This window comes from Coregonus lavaretus, assembly GCF_964263955.1.
Source record: "Coregonus lavaretus genome assembly, contig: HAP1_SCAFFOLD_2196, whole genome shotgun sequence".
Lineage (NCBI taxonomy): Eukaryota > Metazoa > Chordata > Actinopteri > Salmoniformes > Salmonidae > Coregonus > Coregonus lavaretus.
This window is the reverse complement of record NW_028158298.1, coordinates 1927-27500: the sequence shown is the minus strand read 5'-3', so window position 1 is coordinate 27500 and position 25574 is coordinate 1927. Positions and strand designations below refer to the sequence as shown.

Genomic DNA, 25574 nt, shown 5'->3' with positions numbered 1-25574 from the left:
GAGAGAGAGAGAGAGAGAGAGAGAGAGAGGACAACATTAAAATAGTGCAACCCATTCAGTTGTGCTTTCCTCTGACACATTCCTATTGAAAAACACTGGGTTGGTTCATGTTTGTCAGTTTGAAAGTGGTGTTACAAGCCATCTGGTGTTCCCTGTAACAGGTCCATGGTTTCACCTGTCATGTAGACAGCCTTCTCACTGGCAGGGCTGATGCCTGTGGTGTTGGTAGCTGTGACCCACAACTCATACTGCGCGTTAGGCAGCAGCTCTCCTACACTACAGTGGGTTTCCTTCACCTTCACATTAGACACTGAGGAGGAGAGACAACTCAGTTAAATCATTTAGAACATTATAGCAATGCATTATAAAGAATTATTAAAGCGTTATACCTGTTGGTTTTAAGTAAAGTAACCATAAACTCCCTCATAGGGGAAGAGTTGATTCGATTCGATTCAATTAATCCCCTCAGAGAGAGATTGAACATTCCAAATAGTACACCCAATATATTGTCTCCATGTTGGTCCATAATGTCATGAAACATTGAACTGGAATGTCTGTCTATGTTATGTTCTGATTCTATGTTCTGATTCTATGATCTGATTCTATGTTTTACAGGTTCTGAATACTGATTCTATTTTCAGATTCTATGTTCAGATTCTATGTTCTGGTTCTATGTTCTGATTCCGTGTCCTGATTCTATGTTCTGATCTTTTGTTCTGATTCTATGTCCTGATTTTATGTTCAGATTTTATGTCCTGATTTTATGTTCAGATTTTATGTCCTGATTTTATGTTCTGATTCTCTGTTCTGATTCTATGTTCTGATTCTATGTCCTGATTCTATGTTCAGATTCTATGTCCTGATTCTATGTTCTGATTCTATGTCCTGATTCTATGTCCTGATTCTATGTCCTGATTCTATGTTCTGATTCTATGTTCTGATTCTATGTCCTGATTTTATGTTCTGATTCTCTGTCCTGATTCTATGTTCTGATTCTATGTTCTACTGGTTCTGGTTGTACTAGTTGCTACCGTCAGGTCCCTTGGTGCTGTCTGCAGCCGGTGTGTCCTCCAGGACAGGTCTGTAGTAGAGCTCATAGTACTCCACAGAGTCGTCTGAGAACAGGCTCCAACACACACGCAGAGAAGTCGGCGTGGCCGAGTTAGACACCTGGGGGTTGATGACCGGGGCAGATGGGGCTGGAATCACATTACAATCACATCACAATCACATCACATCACATTACAATCACATGATATCACATCACATTACAATCACATGATATCACATCACATTACAATCACATGATATCACATCAAGATGAAAACCATAACCATGATGGTGACATCACAAGGAGAGAGGAACACCTTTATGTGAATTAGGTTGTACTGCATTGATGTTTTATTTTTACATTTACATTTGTACATTTTAGTCATTTAGCAGACGCTCTTATCCAGAGCGACTTACAGGAGCAATTAGGGTTAAGTGCCTTGCTCAAGGGCACATCGACAGATTTTTTCACCTAGTCAGCTCGGGGATTAGAACCAGCGACCTTTCGGTTACTGGCACAACGCTCTTAACCACTAAGCTACCTGCCGCCCCATACATACTGTAGCGAATGGCGGGACAGGGAATCGAACCCGGGTCGCTGGAGTGAAAGGCAAAAAAAACCTACGCGTCGCACCGATAGGGTTAACCCATTTAGTGGGAATTGTAACGTGGCTTGTAACACTCAGAGGATCGCCACAATGCTGCATCATCATCATCATTACTTGAAAAAGAATCTCCACAGAGGTTTGTTTCATGGTCTTGCCACTTTTTCTAAGTGACTGTGACAACATAATACTACGTCTCGATTTCATTGATGAGTTATTGATTTTCACACTGCGCTCTCCCTACAGCCAATTTTAAACACAAAGGACATTATTAAGACCATTTTATTCCAATTTATATATATATATATTTTTTTACTTCTCTCAAGTGTGTCCCCTTCTGTGGAATCAGAGATTCTGAGAAACCAAACAAAGCTGTCTGAGGTGAGTCACCAAGTGAATCACAGCTGCCTGACTGACTGAATGTAGAGTCTGCATCCCAAATGGTCGTCACAGACAGACTCTAGTCTGTCCCAAATGACACCCTATTCCCTGTAGTGCAGTACTTTGGACTAGATCCCTACGGGCCCTGGTCAAAGGTAGTGCACTATATAGGGATAGGGTGTCATTTGAGACAGACTAGAGTCTGTCTGTGACGACCATTTGGGATGCAGACTCTACATTCAGTCAGTCAGGCAGACGTTACACAACCAGCATCGTTCTACAACTCAGTATCTACAGACATCACAGCCATAATCTCTCTTCAGACAGACTGACATCACAGACATAATCTCTCTTCAGACAGACTGACATCACAGACATAATCTATTTTCAGACAGACTGACATTACAGCCATAATCTATCTTCAGACAGACTGACATCACAGACATAATATCTCTTCAGACAGACTGACATTACAGCCATAATCTATTTTCAGACAGACTGACATCACAGACATAATCTCTCTTCAGACAGACTGACATCACAGCCATAATCTCTCTTCAGACAGACTGACATTACAGCCATAATCTATCTTCAGACAGACTGACATCACAGACATAATCTCTCTTCAGACAGACTGACATCACATACATAATCTCTCTTCAGACAGACTGACATCACAGACATAATATCTCTTCAGACAGACTGATAATCACAGCCATAATCTCTCTTCAGACAGACTGATAATCACAGCCATAATCTCTCTTCAGACAGACTGATAATCACAGCCATAATCTCTCTTCAGACAGACTGACATCACAGCCATAATCTCTCTTCAGACAGACTGATATCACAGCCATAATCTCTCTTCAGACAGACTGACGTCACAGACATAATCTCTCTTCAGACAGACTGATAATCACAGCCATAATCTCTCTTCAGACAGACTGACGTCACAGACATCATCTCTCTTCAGACAGACTGATATCACAGCCATAATCTCTCTTCAGACAGACTGACGTCACAGACATAATCTTTCTTCAGACAGACTGACGTCACAGCCATAATCTCTCTTCAGACAGACTGATATCACAGCCATAATCTCTCTTCAGACAGACTGACGTCACAGCCATAATCTCTCTTCAGACAGACTGATATCACAGCCATAATCTCTCTTCAGACAGACTGACGTCACAGCCATAATCTCTCTTCAGATAGACTGACGTCACAGCCATAATCTCTCTTCAGACAGACTGACGTCACAGCCATAATCTCTCTTCAGACAGACTGATATCACAGCCATAATCTCTCTTCAGACAGACTGACGTCACAGCCATAATCTCTCTTCAGACAGACTGACGTCACAGCCATAATCTCTCTTCAGACAGACTGACATCACAGCCAACCTCTACAATCATTAGCGACAGAAGCAGTATGGAGATTGCCTGTGTTCCAAATGGCACCCTATTCCCTATGTAGTGCACTGCTTTTGACAAATAGGCTCTGGTCCAACGTAGTGTATAGCAGTGCACTACATAGGGAATAGGGTGACATTTGGGACACAGCCATTGACTCAGTCAAACTTTAGCAGAATGAAAGCATCACTCAAAAGTTCCTGACTCGTCACTCCAGTGGCCCTATGTAATTAAATACTCCGAGAAATGAAATCACTTTGCATCGAAGTCGTTTGTTTCTAAGCAACCAAACTCCCCTAGCGAACCTCCACATATATATATATATATATATATATATATATATATATATATATATATATATATAGACGTACAGGTTGGAGTCTGGAATGATTTCTCCGGGGCTCTGCTCTATTCTGTTCCAAACTCATACTCATGGTCTAAATCAGGGATGGGCAACTTTGATGGGGGTGGGGGCCACAAAACATCTGAACTCATCGGGGGCCTGCAGTGGCTCGCGGGTCTGCGTACCCACATCCATACCCCCACCTTGCGAGCAAAACATTTTAGCAGCCCCGCTCTTGACAGTGGAGAGGAAAAGTTTTAGAGTTAATTTCCTGCAATTCTACACATTTTGCCATGGGGCGTAGAGAAAATGTGTTAGTCTTAAAGCAAGAATGTTGCAGATCTACACATTTTACCATGGGTGGAGAGAAGATTTAGCAATTTTATAACACATTTCATGCAATTCTACTCATTTTGCCATAGGGTGGAGAGAAATGTTTGCAGTGTTTAATATGATACCTGTGTGAGAGTGACTAACAAAATCAATGGGGGCCCCCCGGTCGGAAATTCAACCATGATTACTACAAGTTTAGATAGCTGGCCCTTGGACTAACTTATTAATCAAATTGATGGATGGATGGATGGGTGGGTGGATGGGTGGGTGGGTGGGTGGGTGGGTGGGTGGGTGGGTGGGTGGGTGGGTGGGTGGATGGATGGATGGATGGATGGGTGGGTGGGTGGGTGGATGGATGGATGGATGGATGGATGGATGGATGGATGGATGGATGGGTGTGTGGGTGGATGGATGGATGGGTGGGTGGGTGGATGGATGGATGGATGGATGGATGGGTGGATGGATGGCAGTGGAGGCTGCTGAGGGGAGGACGGCTCATAATATTGGCTGGAACAGAGAGAATGGAATGGAAACCATGGAAACCACGTGTTTGAAATATTTGCTACCATTCCACTGATTCCGCTCCAGCCATTACCACAAGCCCATCCTCCCAATTAAGGTGCCACCAACCTCCTGTGGTGGATGGATGGGTGGGTGGATAGAAGGATGGGTTGATTGATTGATTGATCAGACCTGGTACGATGTTGATGGAGTCCATCATGGTCTTGACGTCTGACAGGTTGGCGAGGGGCCTGTCAAACTCCAGAGTGGTCACCAGCGTCAGGTCAGGCTTCTCCTTCGCAAACTCCTCAATTCTGATTAGGCAAACAAAACATCAATCAGCAAAAACCTTGATTCTGATTGGACAAACACACCCAAGTCAGCAAACTCCTTGATTGTGATTTGACAAACAAACACCTGTCAGCAAACAGACTTGTATTCAATGAGATGAAACGTTCAGAACGTTGCATATAGAAATGGAATGAATAGAGCTGACACGATGTCCAATTCTACACAACGAAAAAGCATACCTGTTCTACAAAATGGATTTCTATCCAAATATTTTGTAACGTCGCAACCTTCTGAACAGAGCCTCCCTAAAACTACACTGAAATGAACATTGGATGTAGCATCATGCGCCATCATGCTAGTCAAAACATAAGCTATGTCAACAAACCCTCTTCAACATCAAACACATTAATTATACTGCTTAATTTGAATTAGTTGAATTAGTTGGCTAATTAGGATCGGAAACTATTTTGGTTTCAGAACACAGACTGTACAAGGCCTCCAGTATGATAATGTATGCACTCACTAACTGTAAGTCGCTCTGGATAAGAGCGTCTGCTAAATGACTAAACTGTAAAAAATGTAAATGAATGAGCGTTGATGACATCAAACATAAACAGATATATTATCCTCATGAAACACTCCTAATCAGGCTGTTACACGGTTCACTGCAAATCACTGGATGACACTGTTATTAACCAGACTCACTGCACTACCATGCCATTATAAACAGACACGTATAATTGTTCTGTTATAGCCTGGTGCCAGATCTGTTTGTGCCTTGCCAACTCCTGTGGTCATGGTCATGCAACAATGGTAAGATAGCACAAATGGATCTAGCACGTTGGCAAGAGCACAAACAGATAAAACCAGGCTAAAATGGATCTGGGACCAGGCTAGTTATGTTATACTCTCAGGCTAGCAATGTTAGTCTCCTTACGGTATAGTATAGTATAGTATAGTATAGTATAGTATAGTTTAGTATAGTTTAGTATAGTATAGTTCTGTTGTAGTGTTAGTCTCCTTTCAGTACCTCACCTCTTCATGGTGGGCATAACAGCCTGTCAATGGAAAGTTCACAACATCAAAAGTCAACTCCTCCAGTGGTCATTAACATTTTAAGGTTCATAAAACCTTTAACTGCCAGATTAAAACATCACAAAGACCACAGAATATACACCGTTTATTAGGTACACCACCCCGTTCACGAAAATGGTTCCCTCCTACAGATAGTGAGTCACGCGGCTTGCTATATAAAGCAGGCATCGAGGCATTCAGTTACTGTTCGATTGAACGTTAGAATGGGCAAAATGAGTGATCTAAGCGAATTTGAGCCTGGTATTTGTATTTATTATGGATCCCCATTACATCTACTCTTCCTGGGGTCCAGCAAAATAAAAAATTAATAAACTGACTACTGAGTGTTTAACATAACTCATAGCAAACAAAGTTATCATAAATGTACAAGTTATTTCAAATTATGAAGTTATATTAGCAATTCAATGATTTAATCTTGAAAAAATAATTCGGACGACCCACTACAACAGACCTGTAGAAAGAGTTGTTTGTCCTCGGTGCGGTACAGTTCCTGGGCGGTCTCAATCAGGTCCTTGGATGCATCCAGGGTGCGTCCGCAGCCCAGCAGCTGAGTGTACAAGGCCTCCAACTTCCTCTTCTTCTCCTCCCCCAGCGCTGCGGCTCGCTCGTCGTAACGCTGGGACAACGTCTGCAGAACGTCGTTGTAGTGCTGCTCCAGGTGCTGCTCCTGACGACCAAAATTATCCTGAAAAAATATGAAACCGTTTCATTAAGTGATGATCAGGGTCTCACAGATCCATGTTTCATAACCTGTGGCTGTGTCTTTGTTATGTGTGTGTAATGTGGTTGTTGTGTCAGTAATAGTGGTTGTTGTACCTCAACAGTTAGGAAGATCTCTTCTAGATGTCCTGCAAAGTTCTCCATCTCCACCACCTTCTCCTCCAGCTTAGTCCTGATGTTATTCACCTTGTTCTGAAGGTACGGAAGAAATTAAGGGTCAAGGGTAGCCTGAGTGCAAATCTGTTTGTGCTCTCGCTAACTGCTGTTGTTGGCAGGAGAGCACACACACACACACCCTCCCCTACCTCCGACTCAACACACACACCCTCCCCTACCTCCGACTCAACACACACACCCTCCCCTACCTCCGACTCAACACACACACCCTCCCCTACCTCCGACTCAACACACACACCCTCCCCTACCTCCGACTCAACACACACACCCTCCCCTACCTCCGACTCAACACACACACCCTCCCCTACCTCCGACTCAACACACACACCCTCCCCTACCTCAGACTCAACACACACACCCTCCCCTACCTCCGACTCAACACACACAACCTCCCCTACCTCCGACTCAACACACACTCACACCCTCCCCTACCTCCGACTTCTTGTGCTCCTCAAACACGTCATCATGTCCGTCCACAGAGCTGTCAGGTGATGGAGTTCCCTCCTCATCTGAAGACGGGACGTACGCCTCAAACCTGATGATGATTGCTTTATTGTATCCATTGAGGAAATTATTTATGCATCATAATGCATTTGTCAGCTTAAATAAATGGATGCAGACAGACACGCAACATGTCATGCAAAGATTGCATAGTGCATTACACACCGGGGGGTGGCGGTAGCCTTGAGGTTAGAGAGGCAGGCCAGTAACCAGAGGTTGGCCAGTTCGAACCCCTGAGCTGCCTGTGGGGAAATCTGCAGGGAGTGAGCCGGCAGCCGGAGGATCCCATACACTACCTACCGCTGTTGTGCACTTGAGCGAGGCACTTTGGTCCTCTGTTGCTCAATTGGTAGAGCATGGCGCTTGTAACGCCAGGGTAGTGGGTTCGATCCTCTGGACCACCCATACGTAAAAAATGTATGCACACATGACTGTAAGTCGCTTTGGATAAAAGCGTCTGCTAAATGGCATATTGTTATTATTATTACCCCTAAGTACCCCTCCCAGCCTGTGATGTTTGTGTTGTGTGTCAGGATGCGTACTGTGACAGCAAAAAATAAAGAATATCCGTGCAAATGGACCAAAAGCATTCAAGTATTGTATTACGGACCTCAGAGAGTCATTTGTATCCGTGGAGAAACGCTGGAAGGTTCTAGTCTCTGCCTTCTCTGACACCACTACGAAGGCCTCTTTGGTAGGGAGATCCCTGTTCACCTCCTCCTCCTTCACCTCCTCCTGGTGCTCCTCATCTCCACTCAGCACCTCCTCAGTGATGACATCCAGCCTGCTTCCTGTGAAGACCTCATACAGGTCCATGATGGGAGGAGGGTGGAGAGGGGACAGGTCTGGAGGTACTGTGGACTGTACTATAAAACACAAAATCTAAGATGAATATTTTTCCACTAAGGACCAGGATCCCACTGGAAGTAGGTATTGTAGAAATGTTTTGATGTTCTATTTACCCAACACTAACCAACCAGTCAATCACTTGTGTAAATATGATGACATGCTTTATGTAGCTTTAAAAAATAAGTATACATCTTCAATTAGTTAACTTATAGAAACCATGCAGGGAGTTCATTATTTGCAATCAAAACAAGTATGATTCATAGTCAGAATGTTCAGAAAAACACTTGTACTGAATCAGAAAGGACTGTACACAGTGATGATGAAACGACAGTTAAAGAAGCTGTGCTTCTCTAACATCCTGGACATCTGTCAAAACATGGATCAGGCATGCTGTACACATAAACTCAACACACCATTTAAACTATGCTGGAGTTTCCCATTTATTTGCTATAATTATGACTAGACATATTACTTATTATAACACTGGTTAAGTTTACCTTGGTGATAAATTATTCAATAACTCCCCCAGCAACGTCGATTCAGGGCGACCATTGACAGTGTTTTTGACAGGCTAACCAAGGAAGCAAACACAGCTTGTGACAAATATAGCAGGAACCCCAACTGTTATGCACACAGATCAAGTGTCAGCGTGGGTATTTTGACATACTGCCAAAATCTGCCCTGCGTCGCCTAATAGAGTAGTGATATTGTATTTAATCCAAGAGTATTTAATTGTGAATGTAGTAATTATTTTCTTGAAGGCGACACATTGTAGCAAATATTAAAATCTCTTGGCATAAATCCTTAATACATTGTAGCGAATCAAAATAGCTGTGGAATTCCCCCTGAGCATGTGATCGAAAGGTCAAAGTTGAAAATAAAGAGAACCCCACAGGAAACACTACGTCATTATTACAAATGGCGGACGCTGTAAACAAGGCAGAGGAATACAAGTTTTAGCTAGCCAGCTAGCTACATGTTTACTACAAAATGAATAGCATAGACTGCGAGCGTTTGGACAGCTTGGACGGCTGGGTCGCCATCAAAACTAACATATTCGAAGAAAGCGAGACGTTCAAGCTCGGTTTTATCGTGCAGTGGAATGTTATCGAGTCCAAGTTCGCTGTCACCTGTCACAACAGAACTCTCCAACGACAGAAGCGCAAAGACCAGCTTGCTGTCTGCGAAACCGAAACCAGCTGGGCCGGACTCTTCTCTGTTAACGATTTAGAAAATGTCCACCGTCAGTTTACAGGGGTCGGGGATGTCGTCGCACCCTATTTCCCCGACCTGTCAGATTTCAAGGAGGGTAACATTTGGGACATGATCTTTCTCAGCAGCAATCGGAAGTCCAACCAAGATGACCAAGAGAGAGATCTGGATACACCTTGCCGTCAGCTGGAGAAGTACTTCAGCACTGCGATAGATATCTGTGGCAGGAAGATAGTGCTGGACTCGCTTTTCCCGCAGGACGAGCGAGATGTGGAGGAGTACTTTGAGAACATGCAGGAGTTTAAGAGGAAAACCATGCAGGATGAAGTCACCAGGGCTAAGGATCACCTTAGAAAGGTTTGTGATCTATACAAGCTGTGACCTGTCACTGTTCTTCTATCCTGGTCCTGCCACATGGTTTGCAAACTTTTGTTCCAGCCCAGCACTAACCAATCACTAGGCCTACGCCCTTGATCATTTGAATCAGGAGTAGGCTACATTGCTGGGCTGGAACAAAAGCCTGCGGTCTCAGGGGGTCCCCCACGATCAGGATTGAGGCATACCGTCTCCTTACCGATGCCAGCACTATCCAGTAATCAAGTCCCTGTGAGTAAACCCGAAACATTTCTGTCCAACATTAGGCATTTAAATCCCCTCATGACGTTGGGATAGACAGCGTCATCCACCTGGTTCACATAGGGGTTTTAATAAAGATGCAGTGTCATTGTCATCACTATTGTTGCGCAATATGACAACACGTGAGAAGGAAAACATTACCAAGCCTGCTCCTAGCCAGCTGATAATCCAGTCCTGCTTCATTCCAGTGACTCGTGTTGTTATCACCCTGCAAGGTGTTCTCCCCTAAGGTCTTGGCTAGAAACAGGGAGATTAGCCTGTCATTCATTCTCTGTTTCTATGTTGACAGTAGTTTTAGGATGTTGATAGCCTATTTATTTAGCTATGCAGGTCTAGCGCCTTTACGTAAACCCAATGAAACTATGCATTAGAGCCCTACCGATATGGTTTTTGGGTCCGATACCGTAGCCTACTGTTTTACAGTAGGGCAATTAAAAAGTGGCATTTTTCCACACTGAATTCTCATAAATTGCCATCCAATTCGACTTTTGCTTTCAAAAGTATCTCAGTAGAACATGTAAGAATGAACAATAGCCATTGAATTCTACAGTGCTGATATACAGTGCATTATAGGGAAATAATGCACGTTCTAGAATGCTCTTCAAGCCAAACAGAAACAAGTATTCAACAATGCCATGGTATAAACTGTGTTAATGCAGATAGGCTTTATAAAGACGTTTAAACGGCAGATACATGACTTTCTCTCTCCCTATTGTCTGTCTGTACCACTAGCACAAGGACAACCCTATGCATGGATATACAGTGCCTTGCAAATTTATTAATCCCCCTTGGCGTTTTTCCTATTTTGTTGCATTACAACCTGTAATTTAAATGGATTTTTATTTGGATTTCATGTAATGGACATACACAAAATAGTCCAAATTGGTGAAGTGAAATTTAAAAAAGAACAAATAAATAACTGAAAATTGGTGCGGGCATATGTATTCACCCCCTTTGCTATGAAGCCCCTAAATAAGATCTGGTGCAACCAATTACCTTCAGAAGTCACATAATTAGTTAAATAAAGTCCACCTGTGTGCAATCTAAGTGTCACATGATCTGCCACATGATCTCAGTATATATACACCTGTTCTGAAAGGCCCCAGAGTCTGCAACACCACTAAGCAAGGGGCACCACCAAGCAAGCGGCACCAGGAAGACCAAGGAGCTCTCCAAACAGGTCAGGGACAAAGTTGTGGAGAAGTACAGATCAGGTTTGGGTTATAAAAAAATATCAGAAACTTTGAACATCCCACAGAGCACCATTCAATCCATTATAAAAAAATTAATATTTAATAATATGGCACCACAACAAACCTGCCAAGAGAGGGCCGCCCACCAAAACTCACGGACCAGGCAAGGAGGGCATTAATCAGAGAGGCAACAAAGAAACCAAAGATAACCCTGAAGGAGCTGCAAAGCTCCACAGCGGAGATTGGAGTATCTGTCCATAGGACCACTTTAAGCCATACACTCCAAAGACCTGGGCTTTACGGAAGAGAGGCCAGAAAAAAGCCATTGCTTAAAGAAAAAAATAAGCAAACACGTTTGGTGTTGAGACGGATGAGTCAGATGAGACTAAAATTTAGCTTTTTGGCCATCAAGGAAAACGCTATGTCTGGCGCAAACCAACACCTCTCATTACCCCGAGAACACCATCCCCACAGTGAAGCATGGTGGTGGCAGCATCATGCTGTGGGGATGTTTTTCATCTGCAGGGACTGGGAAACTGGTCAGAATTGAAGGAATGATGGATGGCACTAAATACAGGGAAATTCTTGAGGGGAAACCTGTTTCAGTCTTCCAGAGATTTGAGACTGGGACGGAGGTTCACCTTCCAGCAGAACAATGACTCTAAGCATACTGCTAAAGCAACACTCAAGTGGTTTTAGGGGAAACATTTAAATGTCTTGGAATGGCCTAGTCAAAGGCCAGACCTCAATCCAATTGAGAATCTGTGATATGACTTAAAGATTGCTGTACACCAACGGAACCCATCCAACTTGAAAGAGCTGGAGCAGTTTTGCCTTGAAGAATGTGCAAAAATCCCAGTGGCTAGATGTGCCAAGCTTATAGAGACATACCCCAAGAGACTTGCAGCTGTAATTGCTGCAAAAGGTGGCTCTACAAAATATTGACTTTGGGGGGGTGAATAGTTATGCACGCTCAAGTTTTCTGTTTTTCTGTCTTATTTCTTGTTTGTTTCACAATAAAAAATATTTTGCATCTTCAAAGTGGTAGGCATGTTGTGTAAATCAAATGATACAGACACCCAAAAAATCCATTTTAATTCCAGGTTGTAAGGCAACAAAATAGGAAAAATGCCAAGGGGGGTGAATACTTTCGCAAGCCACTGTAGACCTATACTGTGTTTATATACACAACAAGATAGTAACACATATAAAGATGTTTCAAAGGCAGATAAATGAATTCTTCTCTCCTTATTCCCTGTACCATGCTGCTCTAATCCTGGCGGTGTGAGGTGAGCACTGAGGCTGGATTAGTTTGGAGAGAGAGTGTAGATGTTGAAGAGGGGGAGAGAGAGAGAGAGAGAGAATTATCTGAGAGACAAAGCAAGAAGGGCCTTCTATGCCATCAAAAGGAACATAACATTTGATCTGTCTAAAAATACTTGAATCATTTCTAGAACCCATTGCCCTTTATGGTTGTGAGGTCTGGGATCCGCTCACCAACCAAGAATTCACAAAATGGGACAACCACCAAATTGAGACTCTGCACGCAGAATTCTGCAAGAACATCCTTTGTGTACAACGAAAAACACCAAATAATGCATGCAGAGCAGAATTAGGCTGATTATCAAAATCCAGAAAAGAGCCGTTAAATTCTACAAACACCTAAAAGGAAGCGATTCCAAACCTTCCATAACAAAGCCATCACCTACAGAGAGATGAACCTGGAGAAGAGTCCCCTAAGCAAGCTGATCCTGGGGCTCTGTTCACAAACAGACCCCACAGAGCCCCAGGACAGCAACACAATTAGACCCAACCAAATCATTAGAAAACAAAAAGAGAATTACTTGACACATTGTAAATAAAAACATTTAAACAGCGCAAACTAGGATGCTCCTTGGCCCTAAACAGAGAGTACACAGTGGCAGAATATCTGACCACTGTGACTGACCCAAACTTAAGGAAAGCTGAGCTGCACTTCCTAACCTCCTGCCAAATGTATGACCATATTAGAGACACATATTTCTCTCAGATTACACAGACCCACAAAGAATTAGAAAACAAATCCAATTTTGATCAACTCCATTATCTACTGGGTGAAATACCAGTGTGCCATCACAGCAGCATGATTTGTGACCTGTTGCCACAAAAGGGCAACCAGTGAAGAACAAACACCATTGTAAATACAACCCATATTTGTTTATTTATTTTCCCTTTTGTACTTTAACTATTTGCACATCGTTATAACACTGTACATAGCCATAATATGACATTTGAAATGTCTCTATTCCTTTCAAACTTTTGTGAGTGTAATGTTTACTGTTCATTTGTTATTGTTTATTTAAGTTTAGTTTATTATCTATTTGACTTGGCCATGTAAATATATGTTTGTCATGCCAATAAAACCCCTTGCATTGAATTGAGAGAATGAGACAGGGAGTGTTGGAGAAGATTGGCCTCCCAATGAGAGAGAGAGACCGAGACCGAGAGACCCAGAGAGAGAGAGAGAGAGACCGAGAGACCCCGAGAGAGAGACCCCGAGATACCCCGAGAGAGAGAGAGACAGAGAGAGACAGAGAGAGAGAGACCGAGAGAGAGAGTGTAATGTTTACTATTAATATTTATTGTTTATTTCACTTTTGTTTACTATCTACTTCACTTGCTTTGGCAATGTTAACACACGTTTCCCATGCCAATAAAGCCCTTAAATTGAATTGAATTGAATTGAGAGACCGAGAGAGAGACCGAGAGAGAGAGAGAGAGAGAGACCGAGAGAGACCGAGAGAGAGAGAGAGAGAGAGACCAAGAGAGAGAGAGAGAGAGAGAACGAGAGACCCCGAGAGACAGAGAGAGAGAGAGACAGAGAGAGAGAGAGACAGAGAGAGAGACCGAGAGAGAGAGAGACCGAGAGAGAGACAGAGAGAGACCGAGAGAGAGAGAGACCGAGAGAGAGAGAGAGAGAGAGAGAGGCCGAGAGAGAGAGAGACCGAGAGAGAGAGAGAGACCAAGAGAGAGAGACCGAGAGACAGAGAGAGACCAAGAGACAGAGAGAGACCGAGAGACCGAGAGAGACCGAGAGAGAGAGAGAGAGAGAGAGAGAGAGACAGAGAGAGACCGAGAGAGAGAGACAGAGAGAGAGAGACAGAGAGAGAGAGAGAGAGAGAGAGAGAGAGAGAGAGAGAGAGAGAGAGAGAGAGAGACCATGTGGATAATAGAGAAAAAGGGAGAGTGTATCTCACTGTGGCAGGTCAGGAACAAAGACACAATCAAGCTGAGACCCCTTTTATAACATCTGAGTTGTTTGGATTCTAAATCTGACTTGTTGACCAATAGAATTACTGTAAAGTTAACCTCCAATCAGATATCAGACATACAGGATGTAAACAGGACCCCGTGTAGCTCAGTTGGGTTGTGGGTTCGATTCCCACGGGAGGCCAGTATGAAGAAAAAAAAATGTATGCACTCACTAACTGTAAGTCGCTCTGGATAAGAGTGTCTGCTAAGTGACTAAAATTTAAATCAAATCAAATGTATTGGTCACATACACATGGTTAGCAGATGTTATTGTGAGTGTAGCGAAATGCTTGTGCTTCTAGTTCCGACAGTGCAGCAATATCTAGCAAGTAATATCTAACAGTTCCACAAATCTAAGTTAAGGAATGGAATAAGAATATATAAATATATAGATGAGCAATGTCATTATCAGAGTGGCATAGGCTAAGATGCAATAGATAGTATAGAATACAGTAAATACATATGGATAGAATAGAATACAGTATATACATATGAGATGGGTAATGCAAGATATGTAAACATTATTAAGGTGACTAGTGTTCCATTTATTAAAGTTGCCAGTGATTTTCAAGTCTGTATGTAGGCAGCAGCCTCTCTGTGCTAGTGATGGCTGTTTAACAGTCTGATGGCCTTGAGATAGAAGCTGTTTTTCAATTTCTCGGTCCAAGCTTTGATGCACCTGTACTGACCTCGCCTTCTGGATGATAGCGGGGTGAACAGGCAGTGGCTCGGGTGGTAGTTGTCCTTGATTATCTTTTTGGCCTTCCTGTGACATCGGGTGCTGTAGCTGTCCTGGAGGGTGGGTAGTTTGCCCCCGGTAATGAGTTGTGCATACTGCACCACCCTCTGGAGAGCCCTGCGGTTGTGGGCAGTGCAGTTGCCATACCAGGCGGTGATACAGCCCGACGGGATAAATAATAATATAATAATAATATGCCATTTAGCAGACGCTTTTATCCAAAGCGACTTACAGTCATGTGTGCATACATTTTTGTGTATGGGTGGTCCCGGGGATCGAACCCACTACCCTGGCGTTACAAGCGCCAAGCTCTACCAATTGAGCTACAGAGGACCACATGGGATGCTCTCAATTGTGCCGGATGCTCTCAATTGTGCTTCACAGAGAGGTTTGATAGAATTTGGATGGTTGATAGCAGCACAGAGAAGGCTGACTTCCTGAGAAGACAATACAACCTTTTACATAGTGTAAAGAGTCTCTTCAGGGGCTGTGCAGCCCTAGATAATTCTCCTTTGAACATCTGATTCTGGATCAGACGGAACCGGACGGCCAGCACTGTAGTCACTGCAGACAATCTTCAGACCAGCAGTTCATGGTCCTAGCAGCACCACTTCAGGAGTGGGTAGCATTGTCTTCTGCTTTAGACATGCAAATGTCCTTCGGTAACACCTTCCTGCAAGCAAGCTAGAAAGGAATGCTCCATTCTTCTTTGTAAGAGCAAAACACAGAGACTGGAGGTACACCAAGACATCACAGATTCATTCAACATTTCAATGAACATCAAATAGTCTGTTTATCTGATTGGGTTGGTCAATAGCAACTTCAGATGTGGTTTTATAAAGTCAAAAGATGATCAGAGCTCACTGCATCATAAAATACAGTATATTTGAAATTAAAACTCTCCAAAACTCCTCCCTTTGAGAGGAAATTGATTTTCCCTGAAAATGAGAACAAAATAACCATAATCTCGAAACAATTTTTGAAATTAAATCAAAAACTACTTTCAAACAACTCAAAATATAAATAAAATGATAAGAGTTGGTTTCACAATAAATTTGGAAATGAAGTGTAGCATCCCAACATTAGGCAGTGACATCATAGTACACACATCTACATTTACATTTTAGTCATTTAGCAGACGCTCTTATCCAGAGCGATTTACAGGAGCAATTAGGGTTAAGTGCACATCAACAGATTTTTCACGTAGTCGGCTCGGGGATTAGAACCAGCGACCTTTCGGTTACTGGCACAGCGCTCTAAGCTAAGCTATCTGCCGCCCATATACAGTGGGGAGAACAAGTATTTGATACACTGCCGATTTTGCAGGTTTTCCTACTTACAAAGCATGTAGAGGTCTGTAATTTTTATCATAGGTACACTTCAACTGTGAGAGACGGAATCTAAAACAAAAATCCAGAAAATCACATTGTATGATTTTTAAGTAATTAATTTGCATTTTATTGCATTACATAAGTATTTGATCACCTACCAACCAGTAAGAATTCCGGCTCTCACAGAACTGTTCATTTTTCTTTAAGAAGCCCTCCTGTTCTCCACTCATTACCTGTATTAACTGCACCTGTTTGAACTCGTTACCTGTATAAAAGACACCTGTCCACACACTCAATCAAACAGACTCCAACCTCTCCACAATGGCCAAGACCAGAGAGCTGTGTAAGGACATCAGGGATAAAATTGTAGACCTGCACAAGGCTGGGATGGGCTACAGGACAATAGGCAAGCAGCTTGGTGAGAAGGCAACAACTGTTGGCGCAATTATTAGAAAATGGAAGAAGTTCAAGATGACGGTCAATCATCCTCGGTCTGGGGCTCCATACAAGATCTCACCTCGTGGGGCATCAATGATGATGAGGAAGGTGAGGGATCAGCCCAGAACTACACGGCAGGACCTGGTCAATGACCTGAAGAGAGCTGGGACCACAGTCTCAAAGAAAACCATTAGTAACACACTACGCCGTCATGGATTAAAATCCTGCAGCGCACGCAAGGTCCCCCTGCTCAAGCCAGCGCATGTCCAGGCCCGTCTGAAGTTTGCCAATGACCATCTGGATGATCCAGAGGAGGAATGGGAGAAGGTCATGTGGTCTGATGAGACAAAAATATAGCTTTTTGGTCTAAACTCCACTCGCCGTGTTTGGAGGAAGAAGAAGGATGAGTACAACCCCAAGAACACCCTCCCAACTGTGAAGCATGGAGGTGGAAACATCATTCTTTGGGGATGCTTTTCTGCAAAGGGGACAGGACGACTGCACCATATTGAGGGGAGGATGGATGGGGCCATGTATCGCGAGATCTTGGCCAACAACCTCCTTCCATCAGTAAGAGCATTGAAGATGGGTCGTGGCTGGGTCTTCCAGCATGACAACGACCCGAAACACACAGCCAGGGCAACTAAGGAGTGGCTCCGTAAGAAGCATCTCAAGGTCCTGGAGTGGCCTAGCCAGTCTCCAGACCTGAACCCAATAGAACATCTTTGGAGGGAGCTGAATGTCCGTATTGCCCAGCGACAGCCCCGAAACCTGAAGGATCTGGAGAAGGTCTGTATGGAGGAGTGGGCCAAAATCCCTGCTGCAGTGTGTGCAAACCTGGTCAAGACCTACAGGAAATGTATGATCTCTGTAATTGCAAACAAAGGTTTCTGTACCAAATATTAAGTTCTGCTTTTCTGATGTATCAAATACTTATGTCATGCAATAAAATGCAAATTCATTACTTAAAAATCATACAATGTGATTTTCGGATTTTTGTTTTAGATTCCGTCTCTCACAGTTGAAGTGTACCTATGATAAAAATTACAGACCTCTACATGCTTCTTTGTAAGTAGGAAAACCTGCAAAATCGGCAGTGTATCAAATACTTGTTCTCCCCACTGTACATACAGATGGACTTAGCCATATGTAGTACGCATAGGACAACAACTATTATTTGAGGAACAGGAGCCATTACATTTTGTCTAGCAATCTGTACACATAAAAAAAAAAAATATCCCATTAAAAAATATAGCCTACACAGCCATAACAAGTGGATATAGAAACGATTGAGTTGTAAAGGAAGAATTGGTTCACACAAGTCAAGTCAAATAATAAATATCCTAAGTTTTTTTGAGAGAGCTCCAAATCATATGCTGAAAGCAGAACGGAGACAGTCTGCCCCTCCCTAAATCCCAAAGTTTCTGCCATGTGTGACCGACAGAGACGGTCTGTCCCTCCCTAAATCCCAAAGTTTCTGCCATGTGTGACCGCTTTTCTGACGACTTACAAAAAAACCCTAACTGAGTAGGTTATTTTGCAGGAGGATTTCCTCTGCCTGGGTTCCAACAGCGCCAGACCGTATCCCTTTTTTAGAGAAATCACAACAACGCTTTGTGGGATTAGCCTCTGTACCCGTCCTAATAGCTGCAACGGGGGGCTATTTCGGTAGCTTGGCCCACCCACACATTAGAGAGTGGCGTGGAGACGCACGCCACACCGTAGGTGGGACTGACTGTGCGTCCATCCGATTCAGACATGTCGCTTTGGAGCCTGTTTGTGCTCTGTTTTAACAAATCTCGCCGTGTGTCATGTAGAAATGACCTAGTCAGATCATGTAGAAATGACCTAGTCAGGTCATGTAGAAATGACCTAGTCAGGTCATGTAGAAATGACCTAGTCAGGTCATGTAGAAATGACCTAGTCAGATGATGCTCTTTTTCGCATGCTTGAAGTTCTGATTCCAACCCTTCTATTTTGTGCTCTGGTGTCCTCAGGGACCTAACAGTGGTATCAAGCATGTTCATTGTAAGTTTGCTGTGTCGCAATTTGTTTTTCCCAAGTACAAACACAGCAAGCTCTAGAATTAACATCCTCTTAGATTTTTTTCTTATGCATGCCAATATATTAAGAATTTAATCCCCAGTTGAATCAAATGCGAGACCTTTTTTTAATCAAATCATTAATACATGATATATCGGGGAATCTAATGGAATAAACTCCAGTTTAGCCCAAATGATCCTTAAGATATATCACGTCAGGGTCATTTACTGTAGTGGGGTAAAGATGGTTAGATGGTCCCATAGAGTTTAACCAGTCACTTCAGGGGCTGAGACGCAACACACACACACACACACACACACACACACACACACACACACACACACACACACACACACACCACACACCACACACCACACACCACACACCACACACCACACACACACACACATAATAATAATAATAATAATATGCCATTTAGCAGACGCTTTTATCCAAAGCGACTTACAGTCATGTGTGCATACATTTTTATGTATGGGTGGTCCCGGGGATTGAACCCACTACCTTGGCGTTACAAGTGCCATGCTCTACCAGTTGAGCTACAGAGGACCACAAGGTTGCTGGAATGAACATCTGACTCATGATAGCGTCCGCTCCAGTACACTGAGTACTGTAACAGTGGGACACTAAGGCCACATTAAGTCATGGTAGAATAGATCTCCAGAGATAAATAAAACAAGACCTACAGTTGAAGTCGGAAGTTTACATACACCTTAGCCAAATACATTTAAACTCAGTTTTTCACAATTCCTGACATTTAATCTTAGTAAAATGCCCACAAATGTTCTATAGGATTGAGGTCAGGGCTTTGTGATGGCCAATCCAATACCTTGACTTTGTTGTCCTTAAGCCATTTTGCCACAACTTTGGAAGTATGCTTGGGGTCGTTGTCCATTTGGAAGACCCATTTGTGACCAAGCTTTAACTTCCTGACTGATGTCTTGAGATGTTTCTTCAATATATCCACATAATTTTCCTTCCTCATGATGCCATCTATTTTGTGAAGTGCACCAGTCCCTCCTGCAGCAATAGCACCCCCACAGCATGATGCTGCCAATCCCGTGCTTCACGGTTGGGATGGTGTTCTTCGGCTTGCAAGCCACCCCCTTTTTCCTCCAAACATAACGATGGTCATTATGGCCAAACAGTTCTATTTTTGTTTCATCAGACCAGAGGATATTTCTCCAAAAAGTACAATCTTTGTCCCCATGTGCAGTTGCAAACCGTAGTCTGGGTTTTTTATGGCGGTTTTGGAGCAGTGGCATCTTCCTTGCTGAGCAGCCTTTCAGGTTATGTCGATATAGGACTCGTTTTACTGTGGATATAGATACTTTTGTACCCGTTTCCTCCAGCATCTTCACAAGGTCCTTTGCTGTTGTTCTTGGATTGATTTGCACTTTTCGCACCAAAGTACGTTCATCTCTAGGAGACGGAACGCGTCTCCTTCCTGAGCGGTCCCATGGTGTTTATACTTGCTTACTATTGTTTGTACAGATGAACGTGGTACCTTCAGGCGTTTGGAAATTGCTCCCAAGGATGAACCAGACTTTTGGAGGTCTACACATTTTTTTCTGAGGTCTTGGCTGATTTCTTTTGATTTTCCCATGATGTCAAGCAAAGAGGCATTGAGTTTGAAGGTAGGCCTTGATATTACATCCACAGGTACACCTCCAATTGACTCAAATGATGTCAATTAGCCTATCAGAAGCTTCTAAAGCCATGACATCATTTTCTGGAATTTTCCAAGCTGTTTAAAAGTACAGTCGACTTAGTGTATGTAAACTTCTGACCCACTGGAATTGTGATACAGTGAATTATAAGTGAAATAATCTGTCTGTAAACAATTGTTGGGAAAAATTACTTGTGTCATGCACAAAGTAGATGTCCTAACCGACATGCCAAAACTATAGTTTGTTAACAATACATTTGTGGAGTGGTTGAAAAACGAGTTTTAATGACTCCAACCTAAGTGTATGTAAACTTCCGACTTCAACTGTATATCTGTCTGTCATCATAACGAACAGTAATCAGGCCAGGGTCATCTGTGGGCTATAGGACTGTGTTTGTTCACTGAGCTAAAGGCATTAGCTTAGCTCTGGGAGAAGACTCAAAAGGATCGTTTGGGATGATGCCCTTTATCTTCCCCGGAGTCAGATCAACTCGCTGATACCATGTTTATGCCTCTGCGTCCAGAATGAAGGAAGTTAGAGGTAGTTTCGCGAGCCAATGCTAACTAGCTTAGCACTAAGACTGGAAGTCTTCGGATACTTCCAGTCTTTGCGCTAAGCTAGCACGGACGCTAGTTAGCATTGGCTTGCAAAACTACCTCTAACTTCCTTCATACTGAACGCAGAGACATAAACATGGTATCCACGAGTTCATCTGACTCTGGGGAGGTAGATAAAGGGCTTCATTGTCATATAAAGGACTTCATACAGGTCAGTGACTTTGGACTTTGACTTCTGCTACATCTGAAGTTGGCCATAGTCCATTCCACAGGTCATAAATTGAATTGGCAGTCACCTGACAAATTCATTGATTTTTGTATACGTGAGATACTGTATAATGCTAGTCTGTTTGTCTGAATATAATTTGATTGTGCAGTCACCTGACAAATACATTGATTTTTGTATACGTGAGATACTGTATAACGCTAGTCTGTTTGTCTGAATATAATTTGATTGATTTAGCCTAATGGATTAATGGATTGATTGATTGATTGATTGATTGATTGACAGATCCTACAGAGTCATGGAGGTGCAGACAGAATGATCCTACTGCTGCAGCTCTATGACGACGAGGACCTAGCCTACCAGGACCTGGTCACTGTAGCAACCACCTTCTATCAGTACCTGCTACAACCCTTCAGAGACATGAGAGAACTGGCTGGGCTCTACAAGATGGAGATACTGGTAGGTGGAGACACAGAGACACACACACACACACACACACACACACACACACACACATACACACACACACACACACACACACACACACACACACACACACACACACACACACACACTATGCAGACACACACGCTCGCTCGCACACACTGATCGACTGTTATTAATCGTGAACAAGAGACACTGTCTGTTCATTAGTTTTTGATAAAAGGTGGAATAGAGCCAGAATCAAACTGCTCTGGCCTCGATCACCAAGCTGAGGTCAAAACCACATTTCACTCATTTAGAATACAAATATGCTATGCCACGTCCACAGAGGTCAAATAAGCAATGTGTTTAATTCTATTCTCATGTTAATCTCATTATGTGTCCAAATCACCTCATTTGTCCATCATGAATACCTCTCATTTCTTTTTTTGAAAATGTGAGGGAGGTCAAGCTCAGCTGTTTGAACATGATGATGAGACCCTGACTTTCAGTGGTTTTGTCCTAAACCTTATATGTCTGTGTCCCTCTGTTTAAACAGGCAGCCCAATTAACTGGTATTTTGACCAATCACATCAGATCTTTTCGTATCAGATTTTTTTCAACGCTGATCTGATTAGTCAAAAGAACAATTACTGAAAAAAATATCAGAATTGGGCTGCCTGTCTAAACGCAGCCACAGTGTCTCTGTAGGAGGAGGAGCTGAGTCCTAATCCCTGATGTCACTGTTCTAATCCCTGATGTCACTGTTCTAAACCCTGATGTCACTGTTCTAAACCCTGATGTCACTGTTCTAAACCCTGATGTCACTGTTCTAAACCCTGATGTCACTGTTCTAAACCCTGATGTCACTGTTCTAAACCCTGATGTCACTGTTCTAAACCCTGATGTCACTGTTCTAAACCCTGATGTCACTGTTCTAAACCCCGATGTCACTGTTCTAATCCCGATGTCACTGTTCTAAACCCCGATGTCACTGTTCTAAACCCCGATGTCACTGTTCTAATCCCGATGTCACTGTTCTAAACCCCGATGTCACTGTTCTAAACCCTGATGTCACTGTTCTAAACCCTGATGTCACTGTTCTAAACCCCGATGTCACTGTTCTAATCCCGATGCCACTGTTCTAATCCCTGATGCCACTGTTCTAATCCCCGATGCCACTGTTCTAATCCCCGATGCCACTGTTCTAATCCCCAATGCCACTGTTCTAATCCCTGATGTCACTGTTCTAAACCCTGATGTCACTGTTCTAAACCCTGATGTCACTGTTCTAAACCCTGATGTCACTGTTCTAAACCCTGATGTCACTGTTCTAAACCCTGATGTCACTGTTCTAAACCCTGATGTCACTGTTCTAAACCCCGATGTCACTGTTCTAATCCCGATGTCACTGTTCTAAACCCCGATGTCACTGTTCTAAACCCTGATGTCACTGTTCTAAACCCTGATGTCACTGTTCTAAACCCCGATGTCACTGTTCTAAACCCCGATGCCACTGTTCTAAACCCTGATGTCACTGTTCTAATCCCCGATGCCACTGTTCTAAACCCCGATGTCACTGTTCTAATCCCCGATGCCACTGTTCTAAACCCCGATGCCACTGTTCTAGTCCCCAATGCCACTGTTCTAATCCCCGATGCCACTGTTCTAATCCCCGATGCCACTGTTCTAATCCCCGATGCCACTGTTCTAATCCCCGATGCCACTGTTCTAAACCCAGATGTCACTGTTCTAATCCCCGATACCACTGTTCTAAACCCTGATGTCACTGTTCTAATCCCCGATGCCACTGTTCTAAACCCCGATGTCACTGTTCTAATCCCTGATGCCACTGTTCTAAACCCTGATGTCACTGTTCTAAACCCCGATGCCACTGTTCTAATCCCCGATGCCACTGTTCTAGAATGTAAAGCCTTTCTTCTGTTCTCCCCTGGCCCCTATCAGAAGTCTCTGGATGAGGAGGAGCTGGGTCCTAAGAGGATAGCAGCACTGGAGAGAGAGGCGGAGGAGTGGAGGAGGAGAGGAGAGGATGCTGTCTCCTCCATACAGGACATCACCGTCAGCTACTTCATAGAAACATCCAAAGCCCTCGGAGGTAGAGAGAGAAAGTGTGTGTGTGAGAGATAAAAGTGTGTGTGTATTTGCATTTATTATGGATCCCCATTAGTTCCTGCCAGGGCAGCAGCTACTCTTCCTGTGGTCCAGCAAAATTAATGTATTGTAATGTTTTTTTCAAACATTACAATACATTTACAACAGATTTCACAACATATTAAGTGTGTGCCCTCAGTCCCCTACTCTACCACCACATATATATGTTTGTGTTGCTTCACAGTCCCCGCTGTTCCATAAGGTGTATTTTTATATGTTTTTTTAAATCTAATTTTAAATCTTGCACGAGTTACTTGATGTAGACATGGCTCTATGTAGTACTGTGCGCCTCCCATAGTCTGTTCTGGACTTGGGGACTGTGAAGAGACCTCTGGTGGCATGTCTTGTGGGGTATGCATGGGTGTCCGAATGAACCGAGCTGTCTGTTTGAACTACTGGCACAAAGCTCGGTGCATTCAACATGTCAATACCTCTCATAAATACAAGTAGTGATGAAGTCAATCTCTCCTCCACTTTGAGCCAGGAGAGATTGACATGCATATTATTAATGCTCTCTGTGTACATCCAAGGGCCAGCCGTGCTGCCCTGTTCTGAGCCAATTGCAATTTTCCTAAATCCCTCTTTGTGGCACCTGACCACACGACTGAACAGTAGTCCAGGTGTGACAAAACTAGGGCCTGTAGGACCTGCCTTGTTGATAGTGCTGTTAAGAATGCAGAGCAGCGCTTTATTATGGACAGACTTCTCCCCATCCTAGCTACTGTTGTATCAATATGTTTTGACCATAACAGTTTACAATCCAGGGTTACTCCAAGCAGTTTAGTCTCCTCAACTTGCTCAATTACCACATTATTCATTACAAGATTTAGTTGAGGTTTAGTGAATGATTTGTCCCAAATACAATGCTTTTAGTTTTTGAAATACAGTGGGGAAAAAAGGTATTTAGTCAGCCACCAATTGTTCAAGTTCTCCCACTTAAAAAGATGAGAGAGGCCTGTGATTTTCCTCATAGGTACACATCAACTATGACAGACAAATTGAGAAAAAACTTTCCAGAAAATCACATTGTAGGATTTTTAATGAATTTATTTGCAAATTATGGTGGAAAATAAGTATTTGGTCACCTACAAACAAGCAAGATTTCTGGCTCTCACAGACCTGTAACTTCTTCTTTAAGAGGCTCCTCTGTCCTCCACTCGTTACCTGTATTAATGGCACCTGTTTGAACTTGTTATCAGTATAAAAGACACCTGTCCACAACCTCAAACAGTCACACTCCAAACTCCACTATGGCCAAGACCAAAGAGCTGTCAAAGGACACCAGAAACAAAATTGTAGACCTGCACCAGGCTGGGAAGACTGAATCTGCAATAGGTAAGCAGCTTGGTTTGAAGAAATCAACTGTG

The 25574-nt window shown here is 43.2% G+C and overlaps 2 protein-coding genes across 2 annotated transcripts in view; one reads left to right on the top strand and one right to left on the bottom strand.

The window, feature by feature from the left end:
- Nucleotides 1-8962, bottom strand: part of LOC311124186 (fibronectin type III and SPRY domain-containing protein 2-like) — a 20365-nt gene extending 11403 nt beyond the window's left edge. The window contains exons 1-9 of the mRNA XM_084198379.1: nt 8756-8962; nt 8020-8270; nt 7341-7443; nt 6828-6923; nt 6463-6696; nt 5952-5974; nt 4818-4939; nt 1032-1199; nt 176-310 (exon numbers count right to left, since the gene is read on the bottom strand). Of these exons, the coding sequence (XP_084054505.1) occupies nt 176-310; nt 1032-1199; nt 4818-4939; nt 5952-5974; nt 6463-6696; nt 6828-6923; nt 7341-7443; nt 8020-8225 (1087 nt within the window). The 5' untranslated portion in view covers nt 8226-8270; nt 8756-8962. The remainder of the gene's footprint in view (nt 1-175; nt 311-1031; nt 1200-4817; nt 4940-5951; nt 5975-6462; nt 6697-6827; nt 6924-7340; nt 7444-8019; nt 8271-8755) is intronic.
- Nucleotides 8963-9190: 228 nt separating this feature from the next.
- Nucleotides 9191-25079, top strand: LOC311124184 (WASP homolog-associated protein with actin, membranes and microtubules-like). Its single transcript, XM_084198377.1, has 3 exons — nt 9191-9827; nt 21898-22071; nt 24001-25079. The coding sequence occupies exons 1-3, from the start codon at nt 9249-9251 to the stop codon at nt 24181-24183; spliced, it is 936 nt and encodes a 311-aa protein (XP_084054503.1). The 5' UTR covers nt 9191-9248; the 3' UTR covers nt 24184-25079.
- Nucleotides 25080-25574: the final 495 nt, after the last annotated feature.